The sequence below is a fragment of the Lingula anatina genome, chromosome 3 (assembly GCF_051362555.1).
Source record: "Lingula anatina isolate TDL-2025a chromosome 3, LinAna3.0, whole genome shotgun sequence".
NCBI lineage: Eukaryota > Metazoa > Brachiopoda > Lingulata > Lingulida > Lingulidae > Lingula > Lingula anatina.
Genome location: NC_141769.1, coordinates 6,346,978 through 6,364,466, shown reverse-complemented (window position 1 = coordinate 6,364,466; position 17,489 = coordinate 6,346,978). Strand labels below are relative to the sequence as shown.

At 35.3% G+C, this 17,489-nt stretch overlaps 1 protein-coding gene across 2 annotated transcripts in view; it reads right to left on the bottom strand.

Annotated features, from left to right (window-relative positions):
* The window catches only part of LOC106177514 (uncharacterized), a 62,131-nt gene that overhangs the window by 3,778 nt on the left and 40,864 nt on the right, over nt 1-17,489 (bottom strand). For both annotated transcript variants that reach the window (XM_013560307.3, XM_087008051.1), the window contains 42 exons: nt 17,236-17,289; nt 16,662-16,715; nt 16,314-16,367; nt 15,818-15,871; nt 15,486-15,539; nt 15,134-15,232; nt 14,825-14,869; nt 14,534-14,587; nt 14,043-14,141; nt 13,759-13,803; nt 13,469-13,567; nt 13,117-13,224; nt 12,830-12,937; nt 12,536-12,634; nt 11,973-12,125; nt 11,555-11,608; nt 11,160-11,213; nt 10,734-10,787; nt 10,484-10,537; nt 10,229-10,321; nt 9,789-9,842; nt 9,561-9,614; nt 9,088-9,195; nt 8,662-8,769; nt 8,266-8,319; nt 7,778-7,939; nt 7,186-7,347; nt 6,601-6,708; nt 6,099-6,206; nt 5,746-5,907; nt 5,361-5,414; nt 4,806-4,859; nt 4,444-4,497; nt 4,011-4,118; nt 3,420-3,473; nt 3,066-3,101; nt 2,723-2,758; nt 2,260-2,415; nt 1,665-1,854; nt 1,128-1,240; nt 728-808; nt 252-464 (listed from right to left, as the gene is read on the bottom strand). In XM_013560307.3, the coding sequence (XP_013415761.2) occupies nt 252-464; nt 728-808; nt 1,128-1,240; nt 1,665-1,854; nt 2,260-2,415; nt 2,723-2,758; nt 3,066-3,101; nt 3,420-3,473; nt 4,011-4,118; nt 4,444-4,497; nt 4,806-4,859; nt 5,361-5,414; nt 5,746-5,907; nt 6,099-6,206; nt 6,601-6,708; nt 7,186-7,347; nt 7,778-7,939; nt 8,266-8,319; nt 8,662-8,769; nt 9,088-9,195; nt 9,561-9,614; nt 9,789-9,842; nt 10,229-10,321; nt 10,484-10,537; nt 10,734-10,787; nt 11,160-11,213; nt 11,555-11,608; nt 11,973-12,125; nt 12,536-12,634; nt 12,830-12,937; nt 13,117-13,224; nt 13,469-13,567; nt 13,759-13,803; nt 14,043-14,141; nt 14,534-14,587; nt 14,825-14,869; nt 15,134-15,232; nt 15,486-15,539; nt 15,818-15,871; nt 16,314-16,367; nt 16,662-16,715; nt 17,236-17,289 (3,717 nt within the window). The remainder of the gene's footprint in view (nt 1-251; nt 465-727; nt 809-1,127; nt 1,241-1,664; nt 1,855-2,259; nt 2,416-2,722; nt 2,759-3,065; nt 3,102-3,419; nt 3,474-4,010; nt 4,119-4,443; nt 4,498-4,805; nt 4,860-5,360; nt 5,415-5,745; nt 5,908-6,098; nt 6,207-6,600; nt 6,709-7,185; nt 7,348-7,777; nt 7,940-8,265; nt 8,320-8,661; nt 8,770-9,087; nt 9,196-9,560; nt 9,615-9,788; nt 9,843-10,228; nt 10,322-10,483; nt 10,538-10,733; nt 10,788-11,159; nt 11,214-11,554; nt 11,609-11,972; nt 12,126-12,535; nt 12,635-12,829; nt 12,938-13,116; nt 13,225-13,468; nt 13,568-13,758; nt 13,804-14,042; nt 14,142-14,533; nt 14,588-14,824; nt 14,870-15,133; nt 15,233-15,485; nt 15,540-15,817; nt 15,872-16,313; nt 16,368-16,661; nt 16,716-17,235; nt 17,290-17,489) is intronic.

Below are 17,489 nucleotides of genomic sequence, written 5' to 3'. Positions count from 1 at the left end.
CTGAAAGTGAAAAAAATGTCAGCAAATTACATACAAAATTGAAATGTTATTCCAAAGAAAGTAAGCCATGTCATTATCTAAAAATGGTAGATATTTTTTCTAGCATGATATCCAAGTAAAAGGATGGGTACTAGTAGATCACTTGCTGAAATGATAGTTTTATGGATGGAAGTTTAAAAAAAAAAACTGGCAGCAAAAGAAAAAGTTATTGAATGTATTAAATGCAAAACAAAATGTTCTGATACTCATACCGAACAGCCATCAAATATAACTTCTTTCGGTGTCAGCTTGCTCGTATTCCACTCATAGTCATTGGCGCCCTCTAGCATAATGGCACTGTCGTAGTTCTGTTTCTCCTGGTCGTACCAACCCCCAGAGTTGGTGCAGAAATAAGTAAACTTCTGTGTGGCTTGGAAATACAGCAGTCGAAGGAACACCAACTGGATATCATTGGCATAACTTATCTGGAGGATGGAAATGATGCTTTCAGCTTCCAAGGTCTAAGAGTCCATTGGTCCAAAGCAGACCACAGTGGTTAATGACTAATTTTGTAATTTCATAATTTTAACATTTGGTGGTGGTGGTGGTGGTGGGAAGAGGGGCTGGGGTGGGGGGAATGTTAAACTGGTAGAATGGATATGCAGAACGATGTCTTTAAAGTGTCATTTTTTAGGTATCCTCAACTATTCTGTTTCATATGTAGAAAAGCAAGGAAAGCATTACGCACCTTGAAACCACCCACTAACTCACTGAACCACTTGTCTGGGTTGTCAACGTCTTTGGCTTTCTCCCAGAATTTGGGAATCATCTGAAAAAATGGACATTATCAATAACCACTAATCCACTATTATATTGTATGCCATTTGGTATAAACTCATTCCTTTTCTCTTGCTTTCTTTTAACCCCCCTTTTTCCAAAACCCAATATTAACAACAAGCTTGCTTTACCTTTTTCTTTTCTCTGTCTGGATGGACAAACATCTTCCCAAATCAAAATCTAACAACATTCAAATTAAAATTCTCTTTACATCAAACATACATCAAAGGGGGAAATAATCCAAACGGATAAAAAGTGTATCATCTCTAATTTTCCAATGGGAAATTTTATTCAGATGCCAGCACCCTTACCATTCTCTTTTCTCTGTCAGGATAGACACATGTCTCTCCATGAGCTGTCAAGTTACACCAGACCTGGATAGCATCATTGGCCACACCCAAATTAGGATCTATATAGTACCAGCCTGTGAAGAACAACAGTGGTCATCAAAAATATGTTGTCTTAAGACAGCAAAATAACCCCTTATACACCAGAGGTTTGTTTCTCAAAACATTATTAATCAAAAATGGGTCTGGGAAAAGAGTCCTAAGGATAGTAGAACAGAATAGTTTCAAAAATTATTCAAAAGGCCTTTTGTCTAGTTCCTAAATCATTCAGTTCCAATTGTTTCAACCCACAATGTATACACAGTGTGAATGCAACTTCAGGTACCATGCCACATAAAGCACTAAACCATCCAATTCTAACTGTTTCAACATATATGCTGTGGAAATCCCACTTCAAGCACCATGTCATTCAATTCTAATTGTCTGACCTCACATTGTAACTCAAGGTACCACTGTCAAAAACCTGGACAATTTAATTCCAACTCTTTCTTTTCGACATACCGTCCTTGAACTCCGGATGACCTAGGTATATGTCTCTGCATGTACGGGCTGGGTTGTCTCGGCTGCCCTTGGGGAACTTCATCCCTTCTATATCTTCTGTAAGCTGGTCAATGTGTTGGAAGATGGACTCCACTATTCTCGTCAGTGTTGGAGACATTGGATTTGGACCAGTGTCTTGCTTTTTATTTATCTGTATGAAGACAAACATGGAATAGATATAATGTGTTGCAATTCATCAAGTTGTATGTGAAAGACACATGTGGGTGCTTTGTATGAGTGGATTTAAGAGACAATATGATAACAATGTAAAGGCCATAAAAGGAACATATAGTGCTATGCAACCTGGAGTGGAGTGTCTTGAAACAAGTGACTGGTGTGTACACCAATTACAGACAACCTGGGCTGTTTCTTTACAGTGTCAGAGTGACGCCTTCCTAGCGTATGCAGTAAAAGGAGATGTTAAAGAAGTACATCCTTAATTTTTAATCATTTTTTCATTTTTTTATCATCTAATCACTGTTTTGGTGCTAATGTACACATTTTCCCTGTTTTCAAGTATTTGACTAAATCAAAATATACCACAAGTTAAACTTACCTCTTCTTTTACTGTAGGGGACTGATCGTACATGGCCAAATCTGGTCCTGCTGCCCTCTTTTTTCTCTCTTTGGTGCTTCTCCTCAGTCTGTAGCTGAGGTATTCAGATGGAATGATGGTACTCTCACTTACAGGACCAGGTGGACCTGGTGGACCCTGAAAAAGACACATCCAAATGTACGCATTAAAACAACATGCAACAGACAACACATGCATGAACTAATAAATGAAATGTACGACAGCTACAAATACAGCATCTAATACAAATACAGTGAATTTGTGTTGGTTCAAAATTCATATTTCCCTAACAAAATAAAAATTAAATCAATTTTAGAAGAAAAGTTTGATATTATCTGCTGATTAAATTAAATATGTCTACCTACTGTGTTGCATGAGAGAGAGAGAGAGAGAGAGAGAGAGAGAGAGAGAGAGAGAGGATAAAGGTATGAAAAGTTTTACTTACAGGTGGGCCTGCTGGACCAGGAGGACCTGCAACACCCTGTTATGCAAACAAATAGATCTATACTGCCTGTATGGGCAATATTTTTAGGGATCACCTCTTAAGAAATTGATGATTTATTAATTAAAAAGTTTTAAAACACTTTTGTAACTAGTAGAAAATCTGAGTAACCAACAACAATTTGTACAGTATAAATTAGCTATAAGCAATCTTAAATTATAAAAATATTCAATGAGATAAAAGTGATAAATTAATCAATATAAACATTAGCATATAAATAGTGCAATGTTGTTCTTATTTTATATGGCATTCATATTTCTATATACAATGAAACGATGTAACTTACAGGTTCACCCTTTGGTCCAACTCTTCCTTCTTGACCCTTAAAAAAGTACAGATTAACAGATTATGAATTTTATTTACTTTCCTGGTACCAAATCTTCTACTTCATATTGGCTTGTTAATCGGAAGTTTTAAAATCTAAAAAATCAAGTTATTTTTCTAAGAAGTTGCTTAAAATCAATTGAAAAATACATCTTTTTAAAATATAACTACACAGCCAATCCAGCAGATTTGGAAACACTCTATGAAGACTACTTCACTCGGAATCCAACAAGAAATTCTGATATTTTATACGAAAGTACAGTCAATCTGGCAAAAAAAGAAGAGAGATAAAATGTATGGAAGGAAGTTAGCTTACTATTGGACCTGCAGGTCCATCACTACCAATCTGTCCTGTTGGTCCATCTGGGCCCTACAACACACACAGACATATCAAATGAAACATGATGTGGAAATAATAATTAGTTTCATAATAATATCAGATAATACATGTTCTTTTGTCACAAACAAAAGATTCTTCACACTCACAAATGTGTTCTGATGTCAATCTGACACCTTCTACTTAGTAACTTACATCTACTACAACAATCACATAATTATTAAAAATAAATTAATTTTATTATGGAATATTAATTAAAAAAACAAAATAGAATATTATATATGAGGGAAAATACACCTGACACTGGACTTACAAGGAAATCACACCATGATCCAGTGCTGTAATTGGTACCATTGAGCTTTAACAGGGAAATGGGCATCAGTGGCCCAACAGACTGGTCCATGGGTGGTACCCATTAAAATGTTGGATCATTGTTTTACCTTGTAAGAAGTATTATATATATTTGTCTTCTTATGTGATGTCACTCATGGATTAATCACACCATTCACTCTCTTGAAATGGATGATGGTTATTGTATTGGTGGTGGTGAGGGGGGGGGGGTTAACTTACAGTGTCCCCCTTGGGTCCAACTGCTCCTGGTGGTCCCCGTTTTCCTGGGTCACCCTTAGGTCCTGTCTCTCCTATCTCTCCCATGTTGCCAATGTTACCTTGGTGCCCCTGAAGAATAAAATTGAGGAATAAAACATTAGTATGTAGAGTATTCTATACAGGAGTTTGACAGGAAATACAATTAAAGGCACACAACAAGCATAAGACATATATTATGTCTAAAAATTAATTTCCTATAAATTTCTACACATTTCACTCATCTCTAAATTATACCATTATATCCAAAACCATTCGCAAAGTTATGGTCCACAACCCCATTTCTGAGCTCCAAGTTTCTAGTATTTGAGTATTGTGCTATGTCTTTCCTGTTCCTTACATACATCTGGTTTAAGTTCAGAGACGGTTACCTGTTACAAGTCATTGGGGTACCTACCTTCTCTCCCTTGACTCCTGGGTCTCCAACTGGTCCTGGCAGTCCCCTGGGGCCCTTAGGGGGGGAAAAAGAGACCAATTAAACAAAATGACTATAATACTAGGAACTGCCAAGGAAAAAAAACATTTTTTCCTAGAAATAAATTCCATTTCTTTGGTTGGACAAAGAATTGTATGAAATGACCTGAATGATACATTGAAAATATATTCAATTTCATAAATATTTATTAAATGGTACAGTCAACTAATAGCCACTTAATTATAAACCAAAAAATTTCAGCAGCAGATTAAAAAATTGGCATCAAGACCACAATTTCAAGTCTTCAAGTTATAAGTATGATCATTTGTCCAATTAAAACTCACAGTGGCGCCATCTTTGCCTGGTGGTCCGGGTGGTCCAGAGGAACCTGCTTCACCCTAAGATAATAAATACGAGTATGATTTAGTCTTCTACATACATGTACATTAACTTTGCAGCTCACTGGTCATTCTGCCTAGTGGACCTCAGAAAACTACATCAAAGTTTAATAGTCAAGTTCAATACTACTTCAATAAAGAAAATGCCAAATCAGTCTGAAGCAAATGACCAAAATTGGCTGGGCTGGTTACTTTGAAAAACATAAAACACTGATCAACTCATATGCTTACTGCACATCACTACACTATTTGCAGTCATTTTTCTACTTAGAAAATAGACTGATTCAGCAATTAATAAAGATTTATCAGGAGGTACATGTATACAAGCTCCCTAAACAGTGACCTGGACAGGGGGCAGTCAGTTAGGTATATATGTACAGTGCTTGGAAGAAAGGAGACAGACATGGTCAATAAATCCTCTGAGTACTGGAGAAATGGCATAAATCTAGATTTCAACAAGATTTATATTCAGTGTCATTTTTCCATATGCAATAAACTTACCGCTGGTCCTGGAAGTCCTCTGACACCAGTGGGTCCTGGCGGTCCTTGGTGACCCTGGGGATAAAATTGGTATGGTAATTACTTTAAATTTTCAAATACTTAATTTTTTCTAATATGTTCATTTTCAGTAATGATTATTTTCATATACTAGTTACCTGTATCAGATTCTGTCAAACCTCAGTGCAACAAAACAATACGGGTACTACCCAAACAAAAGTTATTTCATGAACAGGTGATATTCAAAAACGCACACAGTATGACATAAATAAATGACACACAGACAGGAAGATAGGCAGAAGGAAAGACAAACAGACACACATCTAGACACCCAATGGGCAAACATCCTTGCAGACACTCAGACAGACAGACAGTCGGACAGACTCACTGGTGGTCCTGGTGGCCCCTGCAGTCCCTGTCCTCCGGGGAAACCCCTGTCCCCCTTCTCTCCTGGCTCCCCTGGGGCTCCAGGCTGCCCTGGGATACCATTGGCACCAGGTTTACCTCTGGAACCTTGGGGACCTAGTGTGCCCGCTGGACCCGGAGGACCCTAGAGTTGAAACACCAAATATAATAATAATGATTATAAGTGAATGAATATCATGTTTTACTTATCTATCCAGTTATTCATTTATGATGAAATAAATCAGACCCAAATATTAATTTTTCATTTGAAAAAAATGTGACACATACATGTATATTTCAAATCATGAGAACAGATGACCAGACACCATATCTTACCATTGGCCCAGGTATCCCGTTCTTGCCATCATCTCCCCTAAGACCAGGTTCTCCCTTAGGTCCCATGCCGCCAGGCTCTCCTGGGGGTCCTGGGAATCCAATGGGACCCTGAAATTATTATTATTATTATTATTATTATTATTATTATTATTATTATTATTATTATTATTATTATTATGACATGTATGCATAAGTGTATGGGAAAAAATCCATGAATAAATTGAAAAAGGAAAGTCTAACTGGGGATGTTTATTATGAAAGTATATATAAAACAGAAGTATATAGAAAAAGAAGCAAATTTTAACTAAACAGTATTAAATAAAATATAAAATATTGCCAATCAAGTTATACATGTATTTTTATTAATACTGAGGTAAACATATTTTACTATAAGTGAGAATACATATATATTTTTAATTAAAAAAGCTGACAGAACATATTTTTTCACAAATCAAAACAGCAAACTGATAGCTAAAATAAGACCCTACATATTTCCACCCACCGTTTCCCCCTTGTTTCCAGGCTCTCCCCTGGGTCCTGCTGGCCCTGGCTGGCCCTGTGCACCAGGCATACCTGGGTCTCCTTTACCACCATTGGCACCTCGAGAACCCTGTAGTCAGGACAGAAAATTATTTAAAAAGCTGTCATAATGGTGTTTCCAAGTCTTCAATTACCATGTATTTGTTATCTTGATATTTAGAAAATGTATTTATCTCAAATTTTTTTAATCTTAAAAATGAAATATTCTTAGGCAAGTAATGCAACAATATATAGTCCAATATCCAGTCCTCATAAGCAATTTCAAAATTATGGAAATATTAGATTTAACTCTCTACCTCTTACATCCAAATTAACCTCATAACTTCAGTGAATTGTATGCTTTGATTGGATATATTGAACCTTCAAACTTCACACATTAATCACTTTTTCACAGATGACTCTCAGACTCTTATCATTAGACATATACCATAAAATATAACATCTACCAAGCATTAAAATAAGAAAGGGAAAATCATTCCTCACAAAAAGACAAATAAAGCTCTCTACACTACTCAAGCTATCAGGGCTAATATGTTTCCCCACTTACAGGAGCGCCATCTCTGCCTGGTGTTCCAGGTGGTCCTGGCGTCCCTGGATCACCTTTAGATCCTGGGGGTCCCGTCTGGCCCTCTGGCCCCATACCACCTGGGGCACCTGCAATACCTGGAGGTCCCGTCTCACCCATTGGCCCTGGGTTACCAATGTTGCCCTTGAAACACAATGATATATATAGATACATATTGGTACACATTGATTTATATTGATACATATCCATACATATGGATTCATACTGATTCATATTGATACTCAATGATATTGATACATATTGATACAGATCAAACACAAGGATAAAAAAGTTTGCTTTCCCTTAAGAAGACTAAAGATAAATGTATTTATCCAATTCATTTCTTATTTGGTTAAAACAGAATGGCTAATTATAAATAGATTAATATGCTTTTAAAGAAAATCTTTTAAATGCTATTTCTGCTTATTTGCCCTCTGAAATGTAAAAGTTGTAAGATTCTAAATTTGTAACTTTCTGATGGACTTTTTAGTAATATAGGAAATATCTATGCTGAAATTATGAATTTTGGACAGTATGTTACATTTTTGTTTTTCATTTTTCCCCCACTACCTACCTGTCTGCCTGGATCCCCAGCTTCTCCCTTCTGACCAGTGGCACCTGGTGGGCCCTGCTTGCCCTCTGGCCCTGGGGCACCTGGCTGGCCAGTTAAGCCTTGTGACCCCTTGGGGCCTGCCGGACCCTGAAGACCTCTCAAACCCATATCACCAGGCACTCCCTGGGGGAAGAAAGTAAATGTTAACTTGACTGTGAAAATTCACTGTTATTATCTCTGCCAACTAATGAAGCTATCCTTAAATAATTAGGAGTTGGTTTACCTGTGTGTTAGTATACAAGAAAGCTCAAAATGTTTTCCAACAATTTCGATGAAATTTCAAGAAGAAAAGTAATTCAAAAGGGAAGAGATGGATGCGATTACTATTTCAACTGAATCCAAGTTCCCCAACATTGAAAATAATTTCATTTCCTTTAATCTTGGATGAGGTTTGTGATATTGGAGAACTCTCTTGCTTCAGTGTGCAATTCTGTGTTAAGTTTTCTTACTGGTGTTCCAGGAGAGCCTCTTGGTCCCTGGGGTCCTTGTGGTCCCGGTGGGCCCTGAAAGTGCACCATAGCAACACTATATTACTGTACTGTTGACAAAAAATAGCATCAATCTGCTTCTTTTTTTGTTTGTGATCTTGGTTTCTATCATTTTGGGTTGAATACTTTCTAATCTCACTGCTCAATATCCTAGTAATAGCAACACTATATTACTGTACTGTTGACAAAAAATAGCATCAATCTGCTGCTTTTTTTGTTTGTGATCTTGGTTTCTATCATTTTGGGTTGAATACTTTCTAATCTCACTGCTCAATATCCTAGTTCATCAACCTTTTAATGTTTTATCTTCTCATAACACTCTTCTTTTTAATTAATTAATCAATTAAATTAAATTACCATGGCCCCAGCATCTCCCTTTGCTCCCTGTGCTCCTGGGGTTCCAGGGAAACCCTTATCACCATCCTCACCAGGTGGCCCCACTGGGCCTGGAGATCCTGGAAAACCCTGGAATATAGAAATACAAATGACAGATGATGCAATATAATAATAACTCTGGAATATATAGGCCTATACATATAAACAATCAGAACATTATTCACATTTTATTTGAAATTTTAATGGATTTGTAGCAAACAGGCTCAAGGAGTTGCTAGAAATATGTTGCCACAAATTTGCAGGAACACCTCAAGTTTGCTAGAAAGTATATACAATAGACCTCATTTGCAACGTAAAATTCCTGCTTGCAAATTCATAACAGGTTTACAACAGAGTTAACAGAGGGCCGGAATTATAAAATGCTATGAAGTATTAGCTAGTCCTTACCCTTGGTCCAGGTCTACCCATGGGGCCTCCCACTCCCTGCACACCATCAATACCCATGTTTCCTTTTGGTCCCTGTGGTCCTTGTGTCCCTGGAGGACCTGGACGTCCCTGCAAGGTCAATGTATAACCTTAAATACGTCTGAATATAATGCACTGGTTATGAAGCAATAACATACACATTTATTGTAGGAAAAAATTATACAAATTTCATTGTTAAATTTTATAAATCAAGAGTCAAGTGTAGTCTTTAATATAATATATCTGAATATTGATGAGGTCAATGCATTGGTGATGTACGTATTACATAATTTTTTCAAAATTTCTTTGGGCAATGGAAATAAACTTAAATGAGGCAAGACAATCTGACCGTTCATAAATTGAAAAAGAATTAACAATATTCAAAATTGGCTCTCAGGGAACACTGCATTTCCCTAATCAAATTTTTTCAATAAAAGAAAATCTGAAAAGTTTACCATAACACCTGGGATCCCCTGCTCTCCACCCTCCCCACGCTCTCCTTTGGCACCCTAAAAAATAAGAATTAAATTTGAGGCAATATTCTAACTAGAACTGTAAATAATGATACAGAAGTACATACTGTTTCTGATGAAGATGACCATACCGATAGCAGAGGTGAGTTTCTAACAATCTCTGTACATCAGGGTGAACAAGAATCTACTAGTATATGAAGATTTGCTTACAGATGGTCCTGGTGGCCCAGGGGGTCCAGAATCTCCTTTAGGTCCCATCAAACCCTAAAAGATTAATACAGAGCATCATAATACTGTAGGATGTACAATACAGTTACATATAAGCAGCTGCAAGTATGAGCCCACAGATGACACTATAAAGAGAACACTATAACAAACATTTGCAACTTCAATAATGAATCACTAAAATGATCCTACAGACTAGGAGACAGTGTTCAAAGTATTTCTATAATAAGATAAAATACAAAACAAACTAAACAGTACAAAATTTAGTATTACATAAATTATAGTGCTTCTTATCTAAGAAATATCACCAAGCAGTACTGTTTCCACTGCAAAGTCAGCAAAACAATTAATAAATCGATTAATGACAAAAATACTTTCGCTTGATATCATCATATACTGACAGTTGAATTATTATGAGTACTTACTGCTGGTCCTGTGTACCCTCTGTCCCCTGGGTAACCAGGGGGTCCAGGGGCACCAACTTCCGTCCCTGCTGGCCCTGGGTTGCCTATTGGACCCTAGAGACAAATGCATTGTATATTTATCTTTAACATAGTTTTAACTAAAATGTCTTAATTTTAAGGCAGAGTCAATTTCTAATGCATATTTTTATATTTTAAGGTGAATAAATTATAATTATTTTAATTATTATTATTATTTGTTTATTTATTTTTACTTACTGGAGGTCCAACCTTCCCTGGTTCTCCTGAGGGTCCTGGGTTACCTGGCTGACCCTAAAAACAAAACATCCAATATTAGTTTGAAGAAAACATAAAAGAAAATTGCCATGGAAGGTTCTATGGGCTTCCCCAGTATGTACATGCATGCACATGTCCCTAAGTGTAGGTTTTTACCACAAGTCAAAAAAACTTTACCTACTCAACTCTTTGAGATTGTTCAGTGTGGCAGTAGAGGCAAAGGAATACTTACTGGAATGCCTGGTGAACCTCTCTCCCCATCTGCTCCCGGGTCTCCACGGGGTCCCTAGAGAATAAAAGTCAACTTTTTCAAAATTCCCCAAAATATTAAGCACATTACAATGCAGGGACTAGAAAAATCCAGGAAAACCTCACCCCTACTCTGAATTTCTTTAATGTTAATATTTCATATAAATCACCTTAACTTTCTAAAATCTCTTTTAACAATTAAAAAGCTGGGAGGAAATCTTCCACAAAGATGAAACTCTAAATCTCTTTATTGACATAATATTTTGTGTAAGTTTTCAGAAAACTGCTATAACTGTTCCTTGATAGCCCTAAAAATTTATAGTTGGCTTCATTACACTCTTTCAATCTTTAAAATTAGCACTATATTTTCTCATTCTGGCAAGTAAAAATCTAAATCCTAATCAATTACCTGTCTTCCTACAGGTCCTGCTGGACCTGATGCCCCAGGATTGCCAGGGATACCCTACAATAAATACCAGAAAAATATATATCAGAAATCACCCTGGTGGTGAAATAATACCAGTCTGTGTAATGATGGAGCTGTTCTTTTATTGCATTTTTATTTATAACTACTTGCACAGACGAGATGAGTTCACAGACTATACTTGAGGAGGATATTTTTATATTATATCATGTTCTACATAGGAGGACATATTCTAATGGAGTAATTTTGGAAACATATCATATTCCATAGAGGAGGACATATTCTAATGGTGTAACTTATTCAAGAGTACACAACTACTTCAGTAATAAAACAAAGACTTCAAAGATTGTGTTCAAGGACATTTTTACTGCCACACTTACTGATGGTCCACGCTCTCCTGGTAATCCTGGCATGCCATCCTTTCCTGGGAATCCCTTCAATCACAAAAGAGAGAATTTACTCTAAGAAAAGCCTTAATTTTACTTTATTCTTATACTATGACAGAGGTTCTTCATGGCCTCTAGACAGTATTTATTCTTATGATGTAAAACCTAACTTAAACCACTCAAATCTGAATAAATTCACTTTTAGTTTTATCCTGATGAAAAACTAAACATAAACCATTGGCAATTAAAATAAAATATACACAACATTTTTACAATTTAAAGATCAAGTTATGCAAGTCCCTGTTAATATTCGTATTCTTATAACAAATGAAGCCAATATATGTATATTATACATAATATAAAAACTTTTAATCATATTTTATCTTATTTTATAACTCCAGGTATTTCTCACCTGTGATCCTGGTGGTCCCATATAACCCTGAATTCCCTGGGGTCCTGGCAGTCCTCTCTCACCCTGAGGACCAGGGGGTCCTGGTGGCCCCTGCTCTCCTTTCAACCCTGAGGGTCCAGGTGCACCAATGTTACCACGCTCTCCTCTTTGGCCCTATGGATATATAATTTGATGATCATACAAATTATGTGTATGATAAGGTCTCTTCTGATACTAAATATCATGTGATGAAACTGCTTCCAATGATTCATCTCATTACAAATTATTAAATTATTGAAAAGAAAAATTGAAGAAAGTCTGATGAAATTATAAGTTTCTTACAGCTGTTGGTTATACTTCTGTTTATAATGACTACACAAGTGCTGGATTTGTCAGTTTTCACTTTCTCTACAATAATTCAATTAAAGTAAATAAAAAAGTGAATAACTCATGTTACTGATGAAATAAAAATTATACCTTACAGCCATTACAAGTGACTTTTTAGATAAATACCTACAACTTCATTTTCACAGTTGTCAAGTTGAAATTGAAAAGAAAAATTGAAGAAAATCTATCATTCTCACCCTTGGTCCTCTTTCTCCCATATCACCTTGTGGTCCTGGCATTCCCATTACTCCTTTATCTCCATCACGACCCCTTTTACCTGAGGGACCATGGTTACCCTAAAATAAAAAATAAAAACAATTTTTTTAAAATAAGTGGAACTCATCACTAAATTGGAAAGGATATTACTATTTTTATGTTATAGACAACACTGAAAGATGTAAATAATGCATAAATACTGAAATAAGATCCAAAATAAACTGATATTTCATAGATTTAAAATATAATCTTTCATCCCAGATTTGCATGCATACCTTCTCTCCTGGTGGTCCGACATAGCCTGGGTAGCCAGGAATACCCATCTGACCCTTCTCTCCTATTGGTCCTGGTGGTCCAACCTCACCCAAAGGTCCCTGGTCACCCTGCAGGACAAGTGGTCAGAAAAAACTTTTTTTAAATATAAATTGAAGCAAAAGCAGGTCACAAATGGTATTATTCCGTATCTTTGTTTTAATTTTTATATTGTGAAGAAATGATTCTTTTATATCAGTAAAATAATCAATCTAGTAAAGTCTCAACCAAAGGACATGTTTAAGCATACTTTTGGTCCCACAGGGCCCTCCTCTCCTCTAGATCCAGGAGGTCCTTTCTCTCCCTTGTCACCTTTCAGACCAGGATCTCCCTTGTAGCCATCCAGGCCAGTGATACCCTGAGAGGAAAACAAAACTTTGTCTGAGGTCTGAGATAAATAAATATAAACTAAGACACCAAAAATACTTAACATTTGGAAAAAGACTTCCTGAATTTTCTAAATATTATTTTTTCTCATTTTCTCATGTTTGAAAATAATCAACTAACAAATAAAAATTTATAAAAATGAAAATGAATCAATAAACACTGCACTTCATAACCAAAGTAACAAAGAGCGTTCTTCAAAAAACTTCAAAACCTACCCTCTCTCCTTTCTCGCCAACTGGCCCCCTGGTCCCTGGCATTCCTTTGATACCCCTGGGGCCTGGGTATCCTGAGTTTCCTGGGGTACCCTTCTCTCCCTTAAATACACATTTAGAAAATGATATAAAATTATGAGATTATTCAGTATGATTATTTGTTCTTTTATCATTTGGGTGCCAATCTTGTGTATATCAGCTTTATTTACTGTTCAAATTAACTTAAATTTGTGGTATTTCATTGTCATAATTATAAGAAAAATACTTGACATTTTATATTTCAAAAAACTTACTCTCTCCCCCTTATCTCCTGTTGCTCCTTCAGGTCCTGGCAGTCCCTGGAGTCAAATAAATATTTTATCATTTTCCAGACTTACTTACAAAAACCTTGTTAATAAATACTTTTAAGAATATTTTTACCTACAAACAGAAAATATTGGTAAATTAACACTTTGAAGAATATGTATACATTTTAGATGAATTCAGCATATAAATAAATACTTTGCACATGACTTTTAAGCACACACCCCCTCCAAAAAAAAAAGAAAAAAAAGAAAGAAAACTATTTATTTCCTACCATCTCTCCATCCACTCCAGGCATTCCAGGTAATCCAGGCTTCCCACTGGGTCCAGAAATTCCAGGAGGTCCGAGAGGACCCACTGGACCTGGAGATCCCTGGAATATCAGTCAAATAACAGGCTTTAACATATTAACTAAAATGTCTCATACAGCTTATACATTATAGACATCTGGTGAAATTGTAGGCTATAAACTCAAATACTGTTTATTCTAAAATAATTAGAAGTACAACCAAGAAGTACAATACCAAACAATGAGTGGCACTAAAGCAATAGTATAACATCTATTTGTTTTTTTCTCTCTTTTTGACAAACGTACACTATAAAATATGCCATATTCATTTGCAACTATAAACCAACAAAATTTAGAGTCAATGTTGTAAAATAACAAATAATTCGAGTTTTTATTCCTTCAATAAAATTAAGATTACAATAGTTACAAATCCATGATGGAATTAGTATCAGGGCTGTAGTCCACAGTTAACTCACCCTGGCTCCTGGTGGTCCTGTAGAACCTGGAGGCCCTGGCTGACCAACTGGACCCTAGTATTAGAAAAATCAGATAAATCTTTAGTTGAAAGACATATACATATATTTGCCTCATAGATGGTTGCAAAAAAACAAGAAACAAGTAAATTCGCCAATTGGAATTTTCATTTTTCCCTTTTTAATTAATACCCAAAAATAAAGTAAAAATGAACATCATATCAAATATATGTAATGTCACCTTTTGAACATATTTGGTGAGATTCTGTTGTTATTTTATTTCAATCTACTTACTGCATTTCCTTTTTGACCTTCTGGCCCTTCCACCCCAGGGATACCCTATAAAGGGAAATAAAAAAAAATTATTGCATAAAATTAAATCTACATGTTTTTCATTTTGATGGTCTTTTCAGGGATGACCCTTTGTGGCTCCCAAAAAGTCAGAAATCTGCAGATGGTCGGAAAAATTAAGCACCAACACCACCTAAAAAGTAGGAAATTCATCAATAGTCGGAAAAATCTCATCCATGTCTTTTATTCAATCATGCAATTAAACTGTATATAGTTGCTATGGTAACAACAAATCATAAACCATTTACTTACAGGGTTTCCTATTGGTCCTGGTGGTCCCCTTGGTCCTAGGAACCCTCTTGGTCCCATGTCTCCTGGGTCTCCAGGGGGGCCTGGTAGACCAGGTACACCCTACAGAAAGAAATTCAATATCAGTGCTAAAGCAGAGAGAGAGAGATGGAAAGAGGGAGAGAGATAGAAGAACATGCAGTAAAACACACAATGAGACAAACCATTAATGCCACATTTTATTGAAAAGATAAAAAATTGTTAATAAATAAGTGCACATCATTAAATCCAAGAGTTTGGCACTGGAGCTCAGTTTCACTTTACAATGCTGATTGCTCTAACATATATATTAACTGAATCAATTTATATCACTTGCCCTTGATCCATCATGACCAGGTGGTCCTCTCTCACCAGTGACACCTATCATACCCTGAAATAAATAAATAAATAAATAAATAAATAAATAAATAAATAAATGTTAATTTATTTATGTCTCAGTTAATCAACGGAAGATTGTCAAGAATAATTTCTTTTTATTAGGTACATTTAATTATCATAAGTAGTTTGCAGACGTATTATCTCCACATGAAAGTACAGATATTCAATGAATAGTTTACAATCATCTTCTTTCACAAATCTTTAGTGCAAAACAGTTTGCCAAAAATTCATCATTAGTGAAGTTTAAAAAAAAGAAAAAAAGGTGCTCGCCCTGTCTCCCTTCTCTCCTGGTAAACCTGGTCGTCCCGGAAAACCAATACCGCCCTGAAGATAAATAGCAGGGTGAAAATTATTTTTAAAAAACACCAATGATTGTAACTTCATATTTTAAACAACAAAAACTAAATAAAAGCACCTATAGATTAGGTGCATTTGGCAGTCTATATTGAGAATTAATAACCCGAGAACCATTTTTGTGGAATTAAATTGAAAATAATGCATTTACTTTTATTTTCTTTATAACTTCCTTATGTTCATATTTTACAACTGACATGTAAGTTGTTGGCTAAATTGGTCAATTACAATTAGGCACATGGGTATTTATTGGTGCAAAATAAACCATGAGGCAAATTAACATCTATGATTTCATCTAGGTCAATTGGTGTTTGATCAGTTAAGGTTGCTTTAATTTTTGTCAAAACCCTAAAATGACATTTTAAGATTTTACTTATTATCCAAGATGTAATTTATAATTTGTATTATTTACTTTGTTTCCTGGAGGTCCTGTCTGCCCCCTCTCCCCATCATAACCTGGTCGACCCTAAGGAGAGAAATATTACTGGTACAGTATCATTTGTTAAATTCGAAGAAAATAAAATTCATGAATTCATGGAAAATAACACATTTTCGTATGCAACATTTTAAATGTTGATTATAAAATCTAGCATCTCGTTAGAAAGTGCACTTTTTATACTGACATTTGAGTAACTATATATGATAATAAAATCATAAAAAAAGTAAGATTCTAGTTTTACAATATGTACTGAGTTTGGAAATTTTAATAGCTATGATATGTTTTTATATTCCTTTCCATAGAAACACATGAAGATCTCACCCTTCTTCCTCTCTTTCCAGCCTGGCCCAGGTACCCTCTTGGGCCTTGTAATCCCTGAAATTAAGTTCAAGATTATCGATGACGATGATGTCTATTATGTAATCCATGTCCTCTATCAACAACACAATATCACTGTTCTTCTAATACATATACAATAGAGATATATGAAAATGTATACTTATGCATTTCTCAATGAGACCATGCCATCAGTTCCAGTCTCAAATATGACCAATACTTCAAATAATCCTTTGGTTATAATAATTCATTTCAAGTGTTGCTAGAAAAACAATTAAATACAACCCAGTGATAGCTAGTGCCACTAAATTTAAAAATTAGAGGTATGATTTCAGGTTCACCTGAGATTAAACATAATACTGGGTATTCTATCACTTTTTCTATAGAAAAAAAAAGATATACACATTTTTCAAATAGGAAATGAATTTTTAACCAATTTGGACCAAACATTTTACATAAAACAAACAAGATGAGACATGAATATTTCTCCTTTCTTTACATTTGTATCTTATAATCAAATTCATTTTTGCTGAAAACAGGAGAATTCTAATACACTCACCGGCTCCCCTGGATCACCCATATCACCCTTTGGGCCATTTTCACCAGATGGACCCTACAAATGATAAATATAATGAAATATCAATATTAAATACTATGATTCACAACTCCCACCAAGGACATACATTATAACATAAATTATACTTCAATTGAATCCATTATCAAATCTACAATAATAATTCCAGGTTTAGTTCCTTTAATGTATCAAAGAAAAAAAAGAATGTCCATTATAATATTTACATATTCTTGTTAGTG